Source organism: Anabas testudineus, chromosome 16 (genome assembly GCF_900324465.2).
Source record: "Anabas testudineus chromosome 16, fAnaTes1.2, whole genome shotgun sequence".
NCBI lineage: Eukaryota > Metazoa > Chordata > Actinopteri > Anabantiformes > Anabantidae > Anabas > Anabas testudineus.
In genome coordinates, this window is record NC_046625.1 from 11,609,646 (window position 1) to 11,627,711 (window position 18,066).

The 18,066-nt window shown below is 42.8% G+C and overlaps 1 protein-coding gene and 1 non-coding gene across 3 annotated transcripts in view; one reads left to right on the forward strand and one right to left on the reverse strand.

The window, feature by feature from the left end:
- The window catches only part of invs (inversin), a 20,015-nt gene continuing 1,949 nt past the window's right edge, over window positions 1-18,066 (reverse strand). For both annotated transcript variants that reach the window (XM_026370674.1, XM_026370673.1), the window contains exons 4-20: window positions 12,915-13,014; window positions 11,996-12,162; window positions 10,573-10,746; window positions 9,818-9,985; window positions 9,526-9,706; window positions 8,414-8,523; window positions 7,897-8,068; window positions 6,942-7,097; window positions 6,616-6,737; window positions 6,332-6,439; window positions 6,115-6,221; window positions 5,804-6,013; window positions 4,832-5,043; window positions 4,135-4,723; window positions 3,446-3,588; window positions 805-891; window positions 1-715 (exon numbers count right to left, since the gene is read on the reverse strand). In XM_026370674.1, the coding sequence (XP_026226459.1) occupies window positions 600-715; window positions 805-891; window positions 3,446-3,588; window positions 4,135-4,723; window positions 4,832-5,043; window positions 5,804-6,013; window positions 6,115-6,221; window positions 6,332-6,439; window positions 6,616-6,737; window positions 6,942-7,097; window positions 7,897-8,068; window positions 8,414-8,523; window positions 9,526-9,706; window positions 9,818-9,985; window positions 10,573-10,746; window positions 11,996-12,162; window positions 12,915-13,014 (2,922 nt within the window). In that variant the 3' untranslated portion in view covers window positions 1-599. The remainder of the gene's footprint in view (window positions 716-804; window positions 892-3,445; window positions 3,589-4,134; window positions 4,724-4,831; window positions 5,044-5,803; window positions 6,014-6,114; window positions 6,222-6,331; window positions 6,440-6,615; window positions 6,738-6,941; window positions 7,098-7,896; window positions 8,069-8,413; window positions 8,524-9,525; window positions 9,707-9,817; window positions 9,986-10,572; window positions 10,747-11,995; window positions 12,163-12,914; window positions 13,015-18,066) is intronic.
- On the forward strand, window positions 1,088-1,160 carry trnat-ugu. Its single transcript has one exon. It is a non-coding gene; the product is annotated as a tRNA-Thr (tRNA).

Below are 18,066 nucleotides of genomic sequence, written 5' to 3' on the forward strand. Positions count from 1 at the left end.
CAAAATAAAGCTAAATCAGAGTGCATATCTTTTTGTTTCATTTTTTATTTTATAATAAAAAGCAAGAAATATTGAGGTATATATTAATATAATTACACAATAAGGATTATTGTTGTGTAAATAAAAACTGCGTAGCTTAGAAATATACTTTTTCCTTGAGAGAGAATGCACTTAAAGACCAGACTGATGCTTTGAGAGCAACTTCTCTCTCTCCCTCTCTGTGTGTGTGTCTGTGTGTGTGTGGCTGGCTGCAGGTGGGCTATCTGTATGACTGGTTGTTGATAGACTGCCTCATTCTCCACAGCAGGAGGAAAGGTTATCTCAGTGTGTGTGTGCGCGTGAGCGCTGGAGAACAGGAGAGATGGAGTGTGTATGTGTTCCTTCTACAATGGATGAAAGGTTATCTTTTACACACACAGCGTTTCGGTAGACTTAACCCCACCCTGTGAGGTCATGGCTCTGATGTCATATGGCTTAATTTTAGAAAGCTCGGCACATTGAGCGAACAATGTGTATAGTAATTCTATAGAGGTAAGGCTGCCAGCCAGCCGAGAAAGCCTCAAAGAACACGAAGTGTGTGTGTTTGGGCGTGTGTAGCTTCAATGTTTTCCCCGGCCTCTGGTCCCCTGTCCGGCACTATGTGGTCTCAGGTGGTAAGAATAATGCTTGGCTTGATTCACCATGTCAGTCAGGTGTACGCAGTCTATGCCACTCACTGTAAAATACAAACATAAAATGACATTTAGAGACTTTAGCTTGATTAGAAGTGTGTGTGTGTGTGTAAATATAATTGCACGCTCTTACACTGGCTCTGAGTGCGTAGTGGCATGTCCAGGAGAAGCTGAGACTGTGATCCACGCAGTGAGCGGCCTCGTCTGGCTACAGGGTTGCCTAAAGCACATAAAGGAAAATATTTGGATGATGACTCCATTTAAATTAGCAGCTGATGCAAGAGATTCTAAAACAGACGTTGCATAACAAAGTCCGAGACAGCGGTAACTAGTTGATCTAGTCAGACTACATGACACACAAAGCATTTCAAGGTGTAGTCTTTATCATGTGATATAACTAGTATCTCTTTAACAAAGGCCCTATAGCTCAGTGGTTAGAGCACTGGTCTTGTAAACCAGGGGTCGCGAGTTCAAATCTCGCTGGGGCCTTAAAATGTACGTTTTTTTTTTGTACCTATAACGATCAACAACAAACACTCAATACTTTTTGGGACAGCAGTTAGCGCAGTTGGTAGAGCAGTCGTCTATAAACCCCAGGGTTACTGGTTTGATTTCTGGTTCCTCCTGGCTATATGTCGAGGTGTCCTTAGACAAAGCACCAACACCCTACCGTAGTGCCGTTATCTACTGCAGCTGAAATAACAATTTCCCCAAGGGGATCAATAAAGTATGTTATTATATTGATTTTCTATCTGGGTATTTACGGAACTACTTGTCACTGATTTAAAACGGTTGTGGGTTTTCAACTAGAGTTAGTTTCAACAGGTTAAATACTGTATCATGTACAGTTTGACCTATAAAATTGATTTTAGTCGTAATTATTTTATTCTTCAGCACAAACAATTATCTACGAGATCTACGAGTCTGATTTCAGTAACTGGTAGAATGTTTTATGTAATAAAGGAGCTTGCATCATGTTAACTCCACTTTCGTCTATAAAGTGCTGGAGGACAACAGTGAAAAAAAATAAAATAATTAGACTTAATTATGCCCCTCTCTTGAGCTAGCAACATTAAAGATACACTTGAGATAAAATAATTAACAGGCACTTTAGAAAATGGTTTAGGGTTGATTTAGCCAGTGGTGGGCTAGACCAGAGATGTGTGTCAAATGTCCGTCTGCTTATTGTAAAATAATGAAAAGAGAATGAGAGAGTCTCGTGAATGTGTATGTGCTGAAGCGAACTCTACGCAGTCGTCTGACATTCCCCCTGACAGCTCTGAACTTTTCACAGTGCCAGGACTGTCAAGAGAAAGACGGAGAGAGCGAGGGAGGTGAGGTGAGAAAGGGGGAGGGGAAAACCAAGTCAGAATGTAAGGTTGGAACGAGGAGTTGAGGGGGTCTATCTGTCTGCCTGTGAGCAGAGATGTTCTAAGTGCTTGTATGTTTTGGCACAGCAAGGTTTCTGTGTCCTCCAATCATCACCTGGTGATGTGCGATGAAGGTCAGGCCTGTCTTGGGGTGAAACCCTACCAGAAGCATCTCTCAGACTTTTACGCAGGTTCGGGTTCCCAGTCACCTACAGCATGTTTTACACTGGTATGACAACCATCCTGATTTCCAGCCATTTGCTTTAATCCTACAAAACCTCAGACTGTTTCCAGTGTTGTGGTTTTCATGTCATGTCACGAGCTGCACTATGGTTTTGATTAAGATTTAAAGACGCCCACTGTAGAGAGTATAATAACACTGAATCACATGGTGCAGAAAACCCTCTATTAGTTGAACTGGACCTCTGACGACCACACCTTTCTAACAGCAGATGTCAAAGTAGTCTTTTTCTTTCTGATAACTTGTTTTTTTTTTTTTTTACAGGATTCGGTGGGGACGTTTTAATGGACTGAACTCCAATGAAGTGTATTGGGTTTTCGCTAACAAACAAAATTATAAATACACTGCCCGTCCCCACCAAGAAAAAGTCACTCACTCAATGTTTTGTTGAAGCACTTTTAGCTTTGATTACTGCAAGCATTCGTTGTGGCATCATTTCAATAAGCTTCTGCAATGTCGCAACATTTATTCCTGTCCAGAGTTGCATTCATGTTTCACCAAGATCTTGTATTGATGATGGGAGAGTCAGACAACTGTACAAAGTCTTCTCCAGCACATCCCAAAGATTCTGATTGGGGTTAAGGTCTGGACTCTGTGGTGGTCAATCCATGTGTGAAAATAATGTGTCATGCTCCCTGAGCCACTCTTTCACAATTTGAGCCCGAGGAATGCTGGTATTGTCATCTTGGAATATTCTCTGATGGAATAACCTGGTCCTTCAGTATATTCAGGTAGTCAGCTGACCTCATTATTTGGACACATAACATTGCTGAACCTAGACCTGACCAACTGCAGCAACCCCAGATCATAACACTGCCCGCCCAGGTTTGCACAGTCGGCAATAGGCATGATGGGTGCATCACTTCACCTGCCTCTCTTCTTACCCTGATGCGCCCATCATGACCTTATTCCAATTGATTTTTTCTTTGCTTGATTCATCTGTTTTCCTTCTGAAACAGATTAACATCTTTTCCACAACCACAGGATGTGTCTTCTGACATCACCCACTGCTTCAGTTAGGATTAAATAACCTGTTGCCATCATCCATGCAGTAATTATCCAGTGGGAGGCTCTTACCTTTTTGCTTAGTTAAAATCAAGGTGATGCTTTTTTTTTTTTGGTGGGCAGTGTATTTTGTGGTTTAAATGTGTAAACAATCTCACCATAGATACTCTGAAGCGCTGAGTTCTTACTCAGTGCCAGTTTAGTAGGCGGGGCCATCTTCTTCCTGTTATAGGTGTGGTTTAAATCACTAAACCCAACCTCTTCATGGGCAGCATCCTCTCTCGGTCTGCGTGTGTGAAACCTACAGACACACATGTACGTTATTCAATAAAAAAAAATCTCAGACAGTGTTCAAAGGTCTAAAAGCTGGCAAGTCCTTACACTAAGTAAACAGAGTTTATTCAAGGCAGCTAATAGGCATCATATACAGAATATAATTGTGAAGCTGAACGGAAACAGAGGGCCTCCTGCAGAGGACTGGCAGCCTCTAAGAAAAACACAGTGTGTAAGAGCGAGCGAACAGCAAAGCGAGCCTGCTGGTAGCTATTAGAGCAGCAAGGCTGAACTTTTAGCCTCTTGTAAAACCAGTATGAAAGCTCTAGATTATAGAGCGTCTGTCCCCTGACTCCCTGTCTCACCCATCTCCCACGCTCCCCCTCCACTGTTCAAGTGTTGATGGCATCCAGACTGAAAATGGGGGTGCTGTTAAAGGATAACGGGTTGGCATGATTTTGGGAGAAGGTACATGCAGGCACCACATGGCACTGGCAACCTCCCACAGCCACAGACACTTTAGCTACCGAGCATCCCTCCAGGTACAAACCTAAGCGTGCACACGCAAACTAACCTTCGCCAAGCTCGCTGGATGATGCGCGCAGCCTCATTCTTCCTCCTGCGCTGCTCTTTGTCGCGTTCCCTGTGTGTAAAGGTTGAGATTGGTGCATGTGTGGCAGACTGAGTCTTTCTCGAAGAGCCTTTGTGGCCTATAGATGAACTGCTTCTTAAAGAGGGTGTGTGACTTTGGTCTTTGGTAGTGGTCCTCTCTGAAGTGGTCTCCTTGTGGCTTCTGTGCTTTTGTGGAGAAGTGTGGGTTTCAGTCTTGTCGGGGGCTCTCTGCACACTCATGTGACTGTCTCTCTTTTTTAGAGAGGTGCATTCCCTGGTATTGGCCTCAGTTTGGTCCATAGCGGAGACACTTGTGGAAGGAGCACATGTGTTTGAGGAAGGTCGTTCCCTGGGTTTGGGCATCGAGGGCGGCCTGGCTTTGAGGCTGGTTGGCTGACTACAACTGACAGGTGAAAGAAGTTCCTTCAGTCTGGTGGTCTGGGAAGCACTGGGCACAATGTCACCAGTCAGAGGATTTTGTTGGCTCCAAGTTTCAGGAACCTCATGAGGTTCAGCTGCTTTACCTCTTCTGGATGATCTGCTCTTGTGGGCTTGAGGGACAGAGTTAAAAGACACTCTGATAAATAACTGAACTGAAAGGCTAAAACAGATCACAATTCAAAGTGCAAGCTGCTTTAAAGATTTGTGCAAATTTCTACCTGTGTGTCTCTCCTCTTTGTTCTTAGGTCGATTAGCTTTGGGCAATTTCTTTATTTCCGCCACAGAGTCATTCATGGATAATTCCTCTATAATGTTGACTAAGGCAAGCTTCTCCTGCTCCACTTTCACCAGTGAAACCTTCCGTTTCTCTGCAGTAGACACTGAAACATGCTGCACAGCTTCTCTTCTCCTCTGCTCTTCCTCTCGTTTCCTAAATAAAAAGAAAGTTCAGATCTAATCATGGCAAACAATATATTACGGTATGAAATGCACTGAGGAAACAACCAAAGCCTGGGCCAGGAAAAAACAATCGCATTGAGTTTGTTTTAAATGTGTGGTAATTTCTAAGGGCATCTGATTGTGGATTATGTTGACGCTTATTAGTAAATAAAGTTTAATTTTAATTTAATTTAAAAGATTGTGAGCAGACATAATGATGCTTTTACATTTTAATCATTTGACAGATATATTTAGCTGTACTATTTCCCTATCAAATATTAAAAAACTGAAAACATAGAATATGTTATTACTTTGTAAGAAAAATATCTCACAAGATATCTGAATGAAACCGTCAGTGGGAAGCACTGAAGAAAAAAAAAGTCAATATCTCATCTTTAAACAAATTTACTTCTTAAAACCATTGTGTAAGACAATAACGGCGAGACTGGTGAGCAAATGACAAAGGGGAACAAGCTAAAAAAGATAAAGACAGGGAGAAGATGTATGTGTGTGCAGGGATGACAGAACGAAAGATAGATATGGAGAAAGTGTGACTGCACCTATATGGATGAGAAAAGGACGACAGAGACAAATAATGAAGACCGAACCAGGAATGAGAAATGGGCACAATGCATTTAAATCCAAAAGGTAACAGACATATGTTAATGAATACAAGCACATTGAAAGCCTAAGGATTCACAATATCTCTGTTTATGTGTGTATGTGTGTATGTGTGTAGACTCATCACTCACTTGGCTGCATCCTTGCGCAGTTGTTCGTGCCTCATGAGGAGCTGCTTTCTCTCCCTGAATGCCTTTCGGACGGTATATCCCTTGTAAACAGCCTGGATGGTGGCAGCGGCGATGTCCTGGATGGCTGCTATGGACAGAGCGCCATGCTCCAGCATGAACTGAGTCACCTCACTGTGCCCCCCCAACAAAGCATAGTCCAGCGGTGTGTACCTAGACAACATAAACATATATATAACAGTGTTATTCAAGGATCTGTTCGCCCTCTTACATCTCCTCACGTCTGCTGCTGTCATAAGTAGCTCTATTCTCACCTCTCCTCGGTGTGCTCCATGTGGTTAGGAAAGGCATTGTAGCCCAGCAGCAGCTTCACAGCATCCAGGTAGCCATTGTTACATGACCAGTGGAGAGCAGTCCGCCCCTGTGCACACATAAAGAAAGGTATCCATTCACACTGCAGTTGTGTACGAAAGCTTATATACCATAAATAGAAATGTTGGCGGATTTGTGGACGAGTGAAAAGATCCTTGCCTCCTTATCCTGTAAGTTGGGATCAGCATTGTTCTCCATGAGGACAGCCATGCAGGTGATGTAGCCACCATACGCAGCGCACTGCAGAGGAGTGCGTCCTGCCTGGTCCTGACAGGTACAGTCAGGTGCAGAGGAGTAGTATTAAAAGAGTAGGTCAGGATTAATGATTTTATACTAAATGCTTGTTTAGCACATAGGAAAATGTAATTGGAAGGATTGAAATCTTGATGCTTCCAGGAACTTACACTAGGTGTTTGTAGGTTTTTGTGTATGTGCTTTAGTACCTGTACATTGGGACTAATCCCATTCTCCATCAGTATCTGGCACACTTCAGCATTTCCTCCCAGAGCTGCCCAGTGAAGAGCAGTGTGACCATCCACATCTACTAGGTCAACACGTGCAGAACCTATTGAATACATTTACATTTCAGTTCAGGCATTTAACTGAAACACTCAGCTTTACTGTGTGAAACTCATCTTCACTTCCTACTCTGTGGACCTCAGTATTACCATGACTCTCATTTGCTCAATGAAAATGAATGTTCTTGACACAGTGGCACTGAAATTGTACATGTAATTTTTTTTTTACTGGGTGTACAAACTACGCCTACCTTTGATGAGTGTGAGTATTACATCTCTGTGACCCATTTCGCAGGCACGAAACAGCGGCGTGTGTTTCATCACATCCAGAGAGTCGACCATTGCCCCTCTTTCCAGCAGCAGCTTCACTGTGCTCACATGACCTGACAGGGAGGCCGCATGAAGTGCTGCGTGAACACAAACACACACACACGCCCGTACACATAAAGAAGTACTCAGAGATAAGAGCACAAGGTCTTGAGTCTAACTGGACAATAAACACCCTCAGGACAACTGCTCCTCCTTCATCTGCTTCTTTGTTCATTCATCGCTTTGACTGCAGCTCCTCTCTGGCTGTAGCTAAAGCCTGGTCAATGGAGGGTTAAACAGACAGAGGCATTTAATGAGGAGTGATACACTTAAGCCTCCTTGTGTCTACGCCCTCCTCCCCCTCTCTTAAGTCCCCAGATAGTACGAACTAGAGTCAAGTGCATGGAAGTGATCTGGACACCAGTCAGCTCCACTGCCCTTCACACCATCTCATTAGCATGACTCAACCATCGCATGTTACGCATGCATAAACAATGACTGTTGTAGCAGAGGGAATTTTGCCATAGAGATTATATGTCCAAACAGCCCCGCAGGTCAGATCGTGACCTGCAGGGCTGTTTAGTGTGAGCTCACACTAATTTTGCTGAAGTTATCACTTCCCTTTCTCTGTCAGTCTCGTAGTCTCCCTAGCACCTTGTGGGGGAATCCCCTGTCCCCTGTCACATTATCTTTAACCTAAAACAAGAGACAGGGCATGCTCTGAAAAGACAAACAGAAAATAGATGAAAGTGTGTGCGCTTGTACAGTATCATGACCTGAAGTGTTTTATCAGTCACCCTGCTCTGCAAGCACCCAGCAGGGGCAGAGTTGGGTGGGGGTGTGAGTCAAAGTAGTTCAAATGAGATTCACTTGTTTCTATGTTTCTCAGATGCTCACCGGTGCCGCCGTACTTGTCAGCCATGTTGATGTCAATATGAGGGGTGAGGGCTAGCATAGTGCAGATCACATCATCACTGCCCTTCCCAGCGGCCCACATGAAGGCCGTCCGTCCCTCCAGATCAGGCTCATCCTTCACTGAAGGGTGGGACAGAAATACCCCAACTGTCTCCTACACACATGGGAACATCACGTTTAGTTTAAATGCTAAACTGTAGTAGAATAAGTATAAGTAGAATAGTACACTACAATTCCTAAATCCCCCATAATTTGACCTTCTTTTTAAATTCTTGGATAGCACATACATCACAGTCTATCATATAGTCTTAACATTGCTGCCTTTACAACAATTTTCAGAAAGATGCACAAATTCTGAAATCTAAAGTTATATAAACAAAAACTATGAAGAATGAGACAGTTTTATTATAGTTTGATTTATCAATAATATTGTGTTTTAGATAAAAGAGACATAAAGATGGCCGAGCAGGTTTTACAGCTTTCAGTGTTTATGACTCACTGCATTGTTGCTCTGAGCTCCGTAGTGCAGAGGTGTTGCTCCTTGGCTGTCTGACGGAATAGTACCTGATGTGTTTCTCTCCAGCAGCAGGTGGACAATTTTGGCATGGCCTGAAAAACATGTGGAGGAGACAGATAATGACAACAATATGCAGTAAGGTACCTGGACAATTGTTCAACTACTGTTCTAGGCACTGCATATTTATCAAACATCAAGTCAATGTGAGACTGGTCGCCCTTTACACAAAATCTAAAATAAATAAACACAATCTTATCATGTGCGTTATAACTAATCCATTTTGGTGGTGTAAAAATTAGATTACATCACATTTTCCCCCATTTGCTACGACACACATAACGATACTGGGATCCACTGGATCATCATCATCACAGTCACCTGTATGTGCAAGTGTATTTACACATACAGATGCAAATTATTTATAGTATTTTCCAAAACAGTTAAGACACATGACATCTAAAGACCCCAAACTTTACTGGATTAATGTGTCAAAGAAGACACCTGTTCACAGGAGAGAGAAAAGTACCGAATCTCTAATGCACCTGTGTGCAACCCAGTGCACAAAATTCCTCAATCAACAATCAGTCCTTATCCATTTATAAAAGGTGCCATCTCTCTGTTGCTACTTGCAAGCATGGATCAAAGATGCCAAAGGCACATAATGGGACTAAAAGGTCATGACAGAGATGCGTAGTAGCATGTACAGTATTCAACTTTTTGAAAATATGAAAAAAAAAAAAAAAATTGAATCTGATGCGGTACAATACAGTAAAAAATGTTAGAGTTTTTCTGATTGTGGGTGAAATTTGTTATTTTTTCATTGAAGGAACACAGTACAAATGCTGTTCCAAGTTGAATGCCAATGTGAATTTGTCTAGTGTAGATGTTTACTATACTGCAGGTGTTGGATGTCAATGACAGTTCATAGCAGATGACCTGCACATAAAATTACAGTGAAAAAAACATTTTTTTTTAATAGTATTTCGTCAAGACATCTGAGAAATGTGTAGGTGCAGAGTGCAGCAGGGTTTGTTATATCTGATAAAATTACCTTGGGAGAAAATAATATACACGCCGTGATATGTTTCACTCACCGAGCAGAGCGGCCCAGTGCAGCGGTGTTCTGAAGAGGTTATCATAAGCTGTCACATTACAGCCCTCGTACGACGTCAGCACCTCCACCACTGCCTCGTTACCGTCGGCAACAGCAAAGTGCAGGGGGGTCCTCCCCTCATAGTCCTGCCAGTTTAACAGGGACTCAGTGGGAGCTGCCTCCTTCACACATAAACATGCAAGACAAGAGTGAGAGAAACAGACATGTGGACTGATGAGTAAAGATGGTGATGATGATGACAGCTTTACGTGTGTGTGCTCTATAGTGTGTACCAATATACAGCGGACAGTCTGAGTGGCGCTGGGCTCCTGACTGTGTGCGGCCCAGTGCAGTGGGATTTTGCCTTCACTGTCTGGGATGCCGATGTTGGAATCGTGCTTGATCAGAAGGCGAACGTGTTCTGGTCGGTTATAAAACGCTGACCAGTGGAGAGCAGTTTGCTGAGAAAGAGAGGGAGAAAGGGAGACACAAATGAGTGAATGGAGTTGAAAACAGAGGGGGCTGTTGTAACAGAAAGTTTCCATTTACGTTCAAAATTTACTCCACTATGACATGCCCAGGAAATATGAGGGCTAACCACCACACAAAGCCCATATTGAAGATCCAGCAGTGAGCTGAGATTGCAACCCAGATACTGCCTCCATGACGGCTACTGAACTATTCTGAGATTTGCTGAAACCACTGTCATCTGACACGATGATGCATATTGGATTATTACAAAACCAACTACTGATGTCAGATACATATCCGTTCAACAGACAGAGGAGACTGTGTGTTTTGTGTTTGTAGTCTTATCAGCAGAACACAAGACAAAGCTGCAGATTGTTAAATTATTTGCTGCTGTGTGAGTTTGCCTCTTGGTGTTTACGAATGTAGGACCTCAAATCTGACTATCTTCAGTCAGTTATCTCTTTGCAGGTTATTGTTCAAACGCCTAATCTGACTGGTTTCTAACTGAGGACAAACTATGGACAGTTGTAAAGTCAATCTTCCAACAACTTATTTGTGTGTATCCGAACTGTAGCACCTTATTTTTGTCTTGTGTGTCAACCTCTCCAGGTCCGATGTGTTTGAGCAACAGGGCGAGGGCTTTTGGGGAGGGGTGACGGGTGGCCAGGTGCAGCGGGGTCATCTCCTCTAAATCTTTCTGCAGCCAGTTAGCACGTCTCGACAGCAGCAGCTTCAGGAAACGCACGTTTCCCTGCCACACATGGAAAACTGTGTTATAAAGTAGCTCAGAAACTACAGATTCTCTTCAATATTAGTCATGAACCAGCAACAATGACACACACACACACACACTCTGCCCAGGCTTTTAGCGATGTCTGGTTCAATCCGCAGGTCATCCATCTTTGTTTCTTCCTCCTGCCTCTCTCTGCCTGCGTGTGAGGTGAGTTGTTAAACAGTAAACAGCTGTTCTGTCATCAGCCACTGTCATCCCCTTCACATCATCATCATCCTCCTCTTCAGATTTGGCCTCTCACCACCAGGCCACGGAGCGGTGTATTGTACAACAGCTGTCTGAGGCCTGCACGGTGTGTGCGTCCATGCAGGCATGACTGTGTACATGTGTTATAGCGTGTTTTGTATATTTTCAACCACTCCACAATCTGACAGATCTATCTTGTGTGTGAGCATGCATCCAGACTGTGTGCATGTGTGTGTGTTCCTGTCCTCCCTATTCTCAGTCCAATTAGATCAGTAATCCCTGGCCTCTCTCGCTGTCTCAGCCGTTTATTGATCAGATGTCAAAGAGACTAGCAACACCCCCCCAACCACACACACACACACACACACACACACACACACACACACACTGCGCATATATGAGAGAGACCCCAGTAACCTGTTATCTTCCTGCTTTCTTCAAAATTTGATGATCCTGTATGGGTTCATTCCCATAAAACTAGGTACTGATAAATAACAGAAATGTAAAGAGATATTATTAGTTCCACATCCCACTGTTCTCAGGCCGCACCCCTCTAGAGAGAAAAGACCATCCTGTCTAGAGATGTTCTCATTAATTCTATCTCCTCTGGTTGTTCCTAAGTTTAGATTGTGAAATACACATTAACCCCATCTTTTTTCAAATTGGTAAGAAACACAAGTTTCTCCAAGAAGAATAATTGTTTATTTATAACAGTGTGTCTAAGTCAAAGTCACAGAGCGTTAGTGGTAAAATTGTAAATCAGTTCATATTCCCTACCACAAGCCCTAAGGCAATAAGTACTGCCACTAGGGGGCACTGGCTTCCCACTGGAGCTCATGGACTGTGATAATTGCAATTAAACCTATATGAGGTCACACCTTGTCTTAATATCAATTACCATGAATGTTTGTTTTGATTAACGGTCAACCGATTAACGGTCAACCTTTAAAGTGCTACCATAGATGTAGCAGCCAGCATTTGTGGGTGCTCCTGTGTACATCAGTGTATTAGCTGTTCATACCTTCTGTGCTGCAAGGTGCAGAGCGGTGCGCTGGCTGTGGTCGGTCTTGTTGACCGAGGCTCCAGCCTTTAACAGAATCTCTGCACAATCCAGGCGGTCAGCCAACACACAGTACATCAAAGGCGTTCGGCCAAACTGATCCTCATGGTCCCGCAACGATGGCTCTGCTGCACACAGAGAACAAACAAAGCACAGTTCATGGTTGAAGCCAGAGGGTAAGCATTTATTGAGACCGAGATGTGGGTCAATATATGTGCGAAAACACAATTATACGGCTTGTGATGAAATCTGCTGAAACTGTTTTACAGGGCAATTTTTTTGTGCTTAAAATACTGCTTCAGCTTAACAGGAATTTTACTTCCACTTTCTAAAATAAAATTTGGAGCAGCTGGGCGTCCTAAGAAAAGACCCTTCTGAGGTCCATGTTGATCACGGATGCTTTTCATATATTTTTGCCACACATTTCTGCATGAGCAAGAATCAATCTTAATATTTACCATTTAATACAAACGTCCAGATGATTTCACTACTTTCACTCGGAAGAGCACCAATGTTTAGCGAAAGACAAACAGTTTCCAGGGTCTGTGCTGACAAGCACTGTCTTTGCTTTGGTTTCTCTGTGTAAAATCCTAAACTCCAACCAGCTGCTGCAGCAGAGCCTGCACTCTGACCTTTCTGCGGATGGGTAAGTGCGACAGAAATCCTAATTCTTTATAGATCTCAATAAAGCAACATTGCAATGACCATGCTCTGATTTTGGCAGGGAACCTTCGTTGCAGATTACATCCTCCACTTTACAAATATTCCCTGCCTCTTTACACCTGCTATCCAATACAAGCTATAAGATTCAGATTTTTGTTAATTCAGTAGTGAGTAAACCTTTATTGTTTTAGAAGCTGAATGCTTATGTGATGGATACCTGTGATGAGTTTGAGGAGGGCGCTCCTGTTTCCATTGACAGCTGCAGCATGAACCTGGGAGCCCAGAGAGGCAGGTCTTGAGCTAGACGTTGACGAGGCCTGCGACACAAACAGATGGAAGGTCACAACTCAACCTGCAGCAACATACACTCTGCTTACTTATCAAGTGTTTACAGTAATATGATGACGTTAACCTGAGTCTAGACAGCTTTGTTTTCATTCATTTAGCTACAAGCTGTCCCCAAAAGTGGACACAGTAAAATTTTAAATGTTCATGCATATTTCTTTATTATAGGCTATGATACAGCTTTTTTTATATGAATTCCTCATGAAACAGGATAAATTGTAAATCTAAATATGGAAATCACTGATTAAAAACATACAAGAAATACACATGTATGAACTCATTTCTAATTTTGTCCAATAGAGAAAATGTATTTTACACGCACACCGTAGTGAGTTCATGCATTCTCTGTAGCCTACATAAAATAAATAGGATTCTAATATTGTTCTTAAACATTAATCATATTTCAGCAGTTAAACACCTGAAGCTTTAGCACTCACTCACACATTAACAGAGACACGTTTTGATAATGTAATAAGGAAGCTGGTGTTTCCTGAATGACAATAGGGAGTGTGTGTGTGTGTGTGTGTGTGTGTGTGTGTGCACGCTTGTACGTGCATGCACAGTGTGCGTACTCCTGCTGAGAGGGTTAAATCTCTTCCTGGCCCTACTTAAACAGAGCCCAGTGAAAGCAGGGTAATCTGTGGACAGGAAGCAGCTGGGGAGGGGGAGACCCTGTGTGAGCGTGTAAGAGGGGGGTCTCTCTTCATGTCTTATTCATGTCTCATTAATACTGCAGCATGCCTTGCAGTGTGTGTTTGCATGCGTGCGTGCATGTGTGTGTGGGTTTACAGATGTGGGACAAGCCCTGCAGGGCACAGCACAGAAATCAATTATTACCCCTAAACACATAAATGCTGGAGGCACAAACCCTTGCCACAATCTGAGATGCCTTCAAGACATTTTCAGTAACGTTCACAAAAACGGACCTGATTCACAAGGTTTTATACAACTGATACGAATTTGTGATAAAGTACAAGAAAGTTGATTAACTTTTGTTTTCTCAGTATAAAATCTAGGAGGAGGGAACACTCTGGTGCCCTCCATCCTTCCCTCTCATCCCCCTTTTCCCTCCCCGCCATCACCTCATAAACAGTGCTCCTGTAGACACTGCGTGCAGCATGGCAATTACCCATCATGCTCGCTGCTTTCTCACGCTCTGCCAAGCGGCGGTGGAGACTTAATACAGGTTAGTTACCACATTTACTGCAAAGTATGTCTATGTGCGCATCAAGGAAGATGGGAGGGAGACATTGTAGATGCAGCACTTAGAGGTGTGTGTTTCTGTGTGTGTGTGCGGGTTTGGCACAAACGCCTAGTCATGGGATTGATTTTCCGTGAGACAGAGTTTTTACAGGGGCTTTACCAAAATCAACCACAGACATCTCTAAACATCTGTAATTTACAGTGATTACTCAGACACTAACGCACATGCAAATACAAACAGTCTGCAAATACTAATATCTAACACGTGTAGAAATAACACAGATGCTAGAGCTGCTGTAATATCATGTTTCTGTCATTGGGTTTCACACCGAACTGAAATTAGACAATCTGATATTTGCTATGTTTCTTTTCAATAATGACAGGAGCTCCAAACTTTTCCTCTACTCTTGTTGACTTTTCTTCATCTTTTCCAGCATTTTTGGAGTCAATATGAAAGCCAGCTCCAGCTGCCACAATAAAAATATGAATTGATTTATGAATAATCTTAGACACAGAAAAAAGGGTATAATTTGGCCAAACACTGACATGAGGGACACAAGTCAATATTTGAGTCTGTGTGTGGGACATTCATATCACCAAGAGCAGGCAATTAGAGTTTCATGAGGACCTTAGTGTTTTGGATACACCTACGGTGTATCCAATTTGGCTAAAAAGGCTTTCGCAATGCAGTGTCTGAAATCAAACAAAGGAGGGTGTAAAAACAACACCAGGTCCTGTTGAGAGGTGTGGAGTGGACTCATTTAGCCATTCATACGTGTTCCTCAGGGAGCACTCCACTTGTTAATATGAAGACAATAACTCAGAGTAAACCATTGATCACGGGCTGAAGTCCAGACCAAGTGATTGTGCATCTGTATAAGTATTGATTCATGCTGATGCTGACATTATTTAGTCTTTATTCATATTCGGTCTCATATAACCTCAGTGAGTTTAACAAAGAATCTAGACACTCCCGCGAAACCTTTCAGCAACACTACAGGAGTACTGACACACACACACACCAGTGCACACCAGATGCATACTGTAACTAACACTTCAATTGATGCTATTGAGACAGACAGGCAAAGCAGCCAGGGCGTCAAAGTGTGTGTGTGTGTGTGTGTGTGTGTGTGTGTTTGTTGTGTACAGTGTATTTGTCTATATGTTTCTCTAGCTGTCTGTCACTGTGAAGTTGTCTGCTTTTGATAGAGGACAGAGCTAGGGCATGCTGGGTGAGCAGTGGGGAACAGAGCCTGAGCCTGTGGCCTTTATTTCAAATCTTGACTAGTGCGCGCACACACACACACACACACACACACACACACACACTTTTATATAAACATGTTTTTATACATTTATAACAGAGTGTGTTTAGGGTCGTAGACAACATGGGGTTATAACAGGCGCCTATACCACCTACATGTCTGTGTGTGTATCTGTGTCTCAGATAGCAGATAGAAGCTGCAGGGATCCGTCCCTGGGTTTTGACTGACAGGTAAAGAGGTTGAAGGAAGGATAATATCAGCCCACAGGGATGCCCAATCTGTAAAGTCCTATTTCTGTAGAACTTCCTGGTTCCCCAAAGACCAATGAGCTGGCTCCCTCAGCTTGAGGCTGAGCCCTTGGGGCACAGCGGGGCCAATCAGCAGGGGGGAAGAAAACTGAGTGACACAAAGATCTGCTAATTTACATCATTACCACAATGCATCCTGACAAATGAGCCCCCAGGGTGTGAGCCAATCACCTGGGAGAGTAATGCAATTAGGCGGGACCACAGCTGTCAATCTGACAGCCACAGGGTTCAAGTAGTGAAACCTGTGGCTAAACATCCCTGTCGTTCACACACACCATCCATATATGCACACACATATAGATAGATACATATATAGAGATATTCAGAAGGAGCAAACACAAACTCTATAAGTGATGCAGCTGTGAAGTGTAGGATGTATGAGTGTGAGGGACACATGAGAGACTTTCTCCTAAGGGTGGTGGGTGGGAGGTTGTGTGACTGCTTAAGGGACCCAGAGATTGACTTGTGTCCTCCGAGGACTTACACCTGAGTATAAGTGTGTGCATATCTGCATACTAGCTATGTGTTTGTGTGTGTTTACATTTGCCCATGTGTTTTCACCCACTGGGGCACAGTGTTGTTTATGCTCTGAGACTGAGCTCTGTGCAAAGACTATGACAACAAAAGGGGAAAAAGGGCGGAACCGTAGGGAAGCTGAAACTTGTGCAGAATATCCCTGCATATGACGGGATCGTAAGCGAGTGCTGTTGGTAATGAGGCTTATCTTAGACTCATTAGGTGTAGTGATATCATACTGGAGCACTCCACTGAGTCAATGGGGTTCTGCCCAGCATGTCGTTAATGCTTGTTGTGTGTGTGTGTGTGTGTGTGTGTGGGCTGGTCGATGCTGCTGTGATTGGCAGACTGTCAGACGATGGTGGCGATTTATCAGAGGTACTAATAAAACTTTTGCTTACCCATTTTTGGCTTCAGTACCAAACAGAAGAGAATGTATGAAGAAGCACTCCCTTAAACAAACACACAACTTCTGCAGCAGTGAGCAGACAAACAATTCCTGTCGTCTGTGTGTGTGTGTGTGTGTGTGTGTGTGTGTGTGTGTGTGTTTGTGTGGTTCAGCTGCTGTTCAAGACACTCTGAAAATTAGGGGAGCTGTGTGTTTTGTGTCATCCCATTATATCACTAATGAGCTGCCCTCAGGAGGGAGGAGGAGAGAGACAGCAAGAAGAACAGAAAAAGACAGACGAAGATACTGAGTGAGAGGGGGAGAACGAGAAGGGGGGAAGGGAGACACACAGAGACCAGCTTGGGGACTTTTGCCGTTTCTCCCCTCCATTCCCTTGTCCCCACACCTCAGAGTCTAATTGGACTAAAACTGTGATCTAATTAAATGTCCAATTAAAGTGGAGAGAGCAATGTGCCCACCGGCGAATCAGAGTACAGGGACATTATCAGCTAGAAAAACAAACAAAAAAATCAATAGAAGCCATGCAAAATCGAAAAAAATGGAGAAAACACAAAAAGGGAGGAGAGAGCCACACATGGCACAGATAGGACAGTGCAAAGACAGTATGGGTGTGTAGCGTGATAGGAAACTGCATCATATCTTTAGATAAGGTTATAAACTAGCCATAAACTGCTGCGTCTGGAAAGAAAGCTTATTTGCTTTGCTAGACTTTGTCGCTTTAAAATTAAACAGAGAAATTAAATTATTTTCATGGTCAATTAGTCAGTGCTATCTGATCTAAAGACATCACCTTTGGCTGAAGTAATTTGTGAAATACATCTGCCAAACCTTACAGATATTTATAGATTAAATGACCAGTTTAACAAAACAAAAAGAAACATAAATCAACATAAGATAAATTATTACTGCCCAACTTGATTAATATATAAACCTTAAACTTCTTGAAGTTAACCTTCTTTTATCTTAAGCTGTAGAAGGTCTCTGGCGAAATTCAGTACATTTCAGAAACAGAATGAAGACATTTAAATTAATGTTACACAAAAATAACGTGAATTTATTTTATTGTGTAATTGATTAGTGGCTACATGTGCTGTTGGGTACATGTTTCTTTTAAAATCAGTTACCTTATTTTCACCTTATTGTAGTACCAGCATTTCTCTGTGTATAGAAACATACATAGATCATCATATCTATCATCAAACTCTTACTTTTGCTTGTAATAATTTCAAATGTTTCCGTTTTACCAGGACTTCACAGATCCTTTCATTCATGGTTATAATATTGGTGTGGATTTATAATGTTGAATTGCTTTGTGTTAGGTGG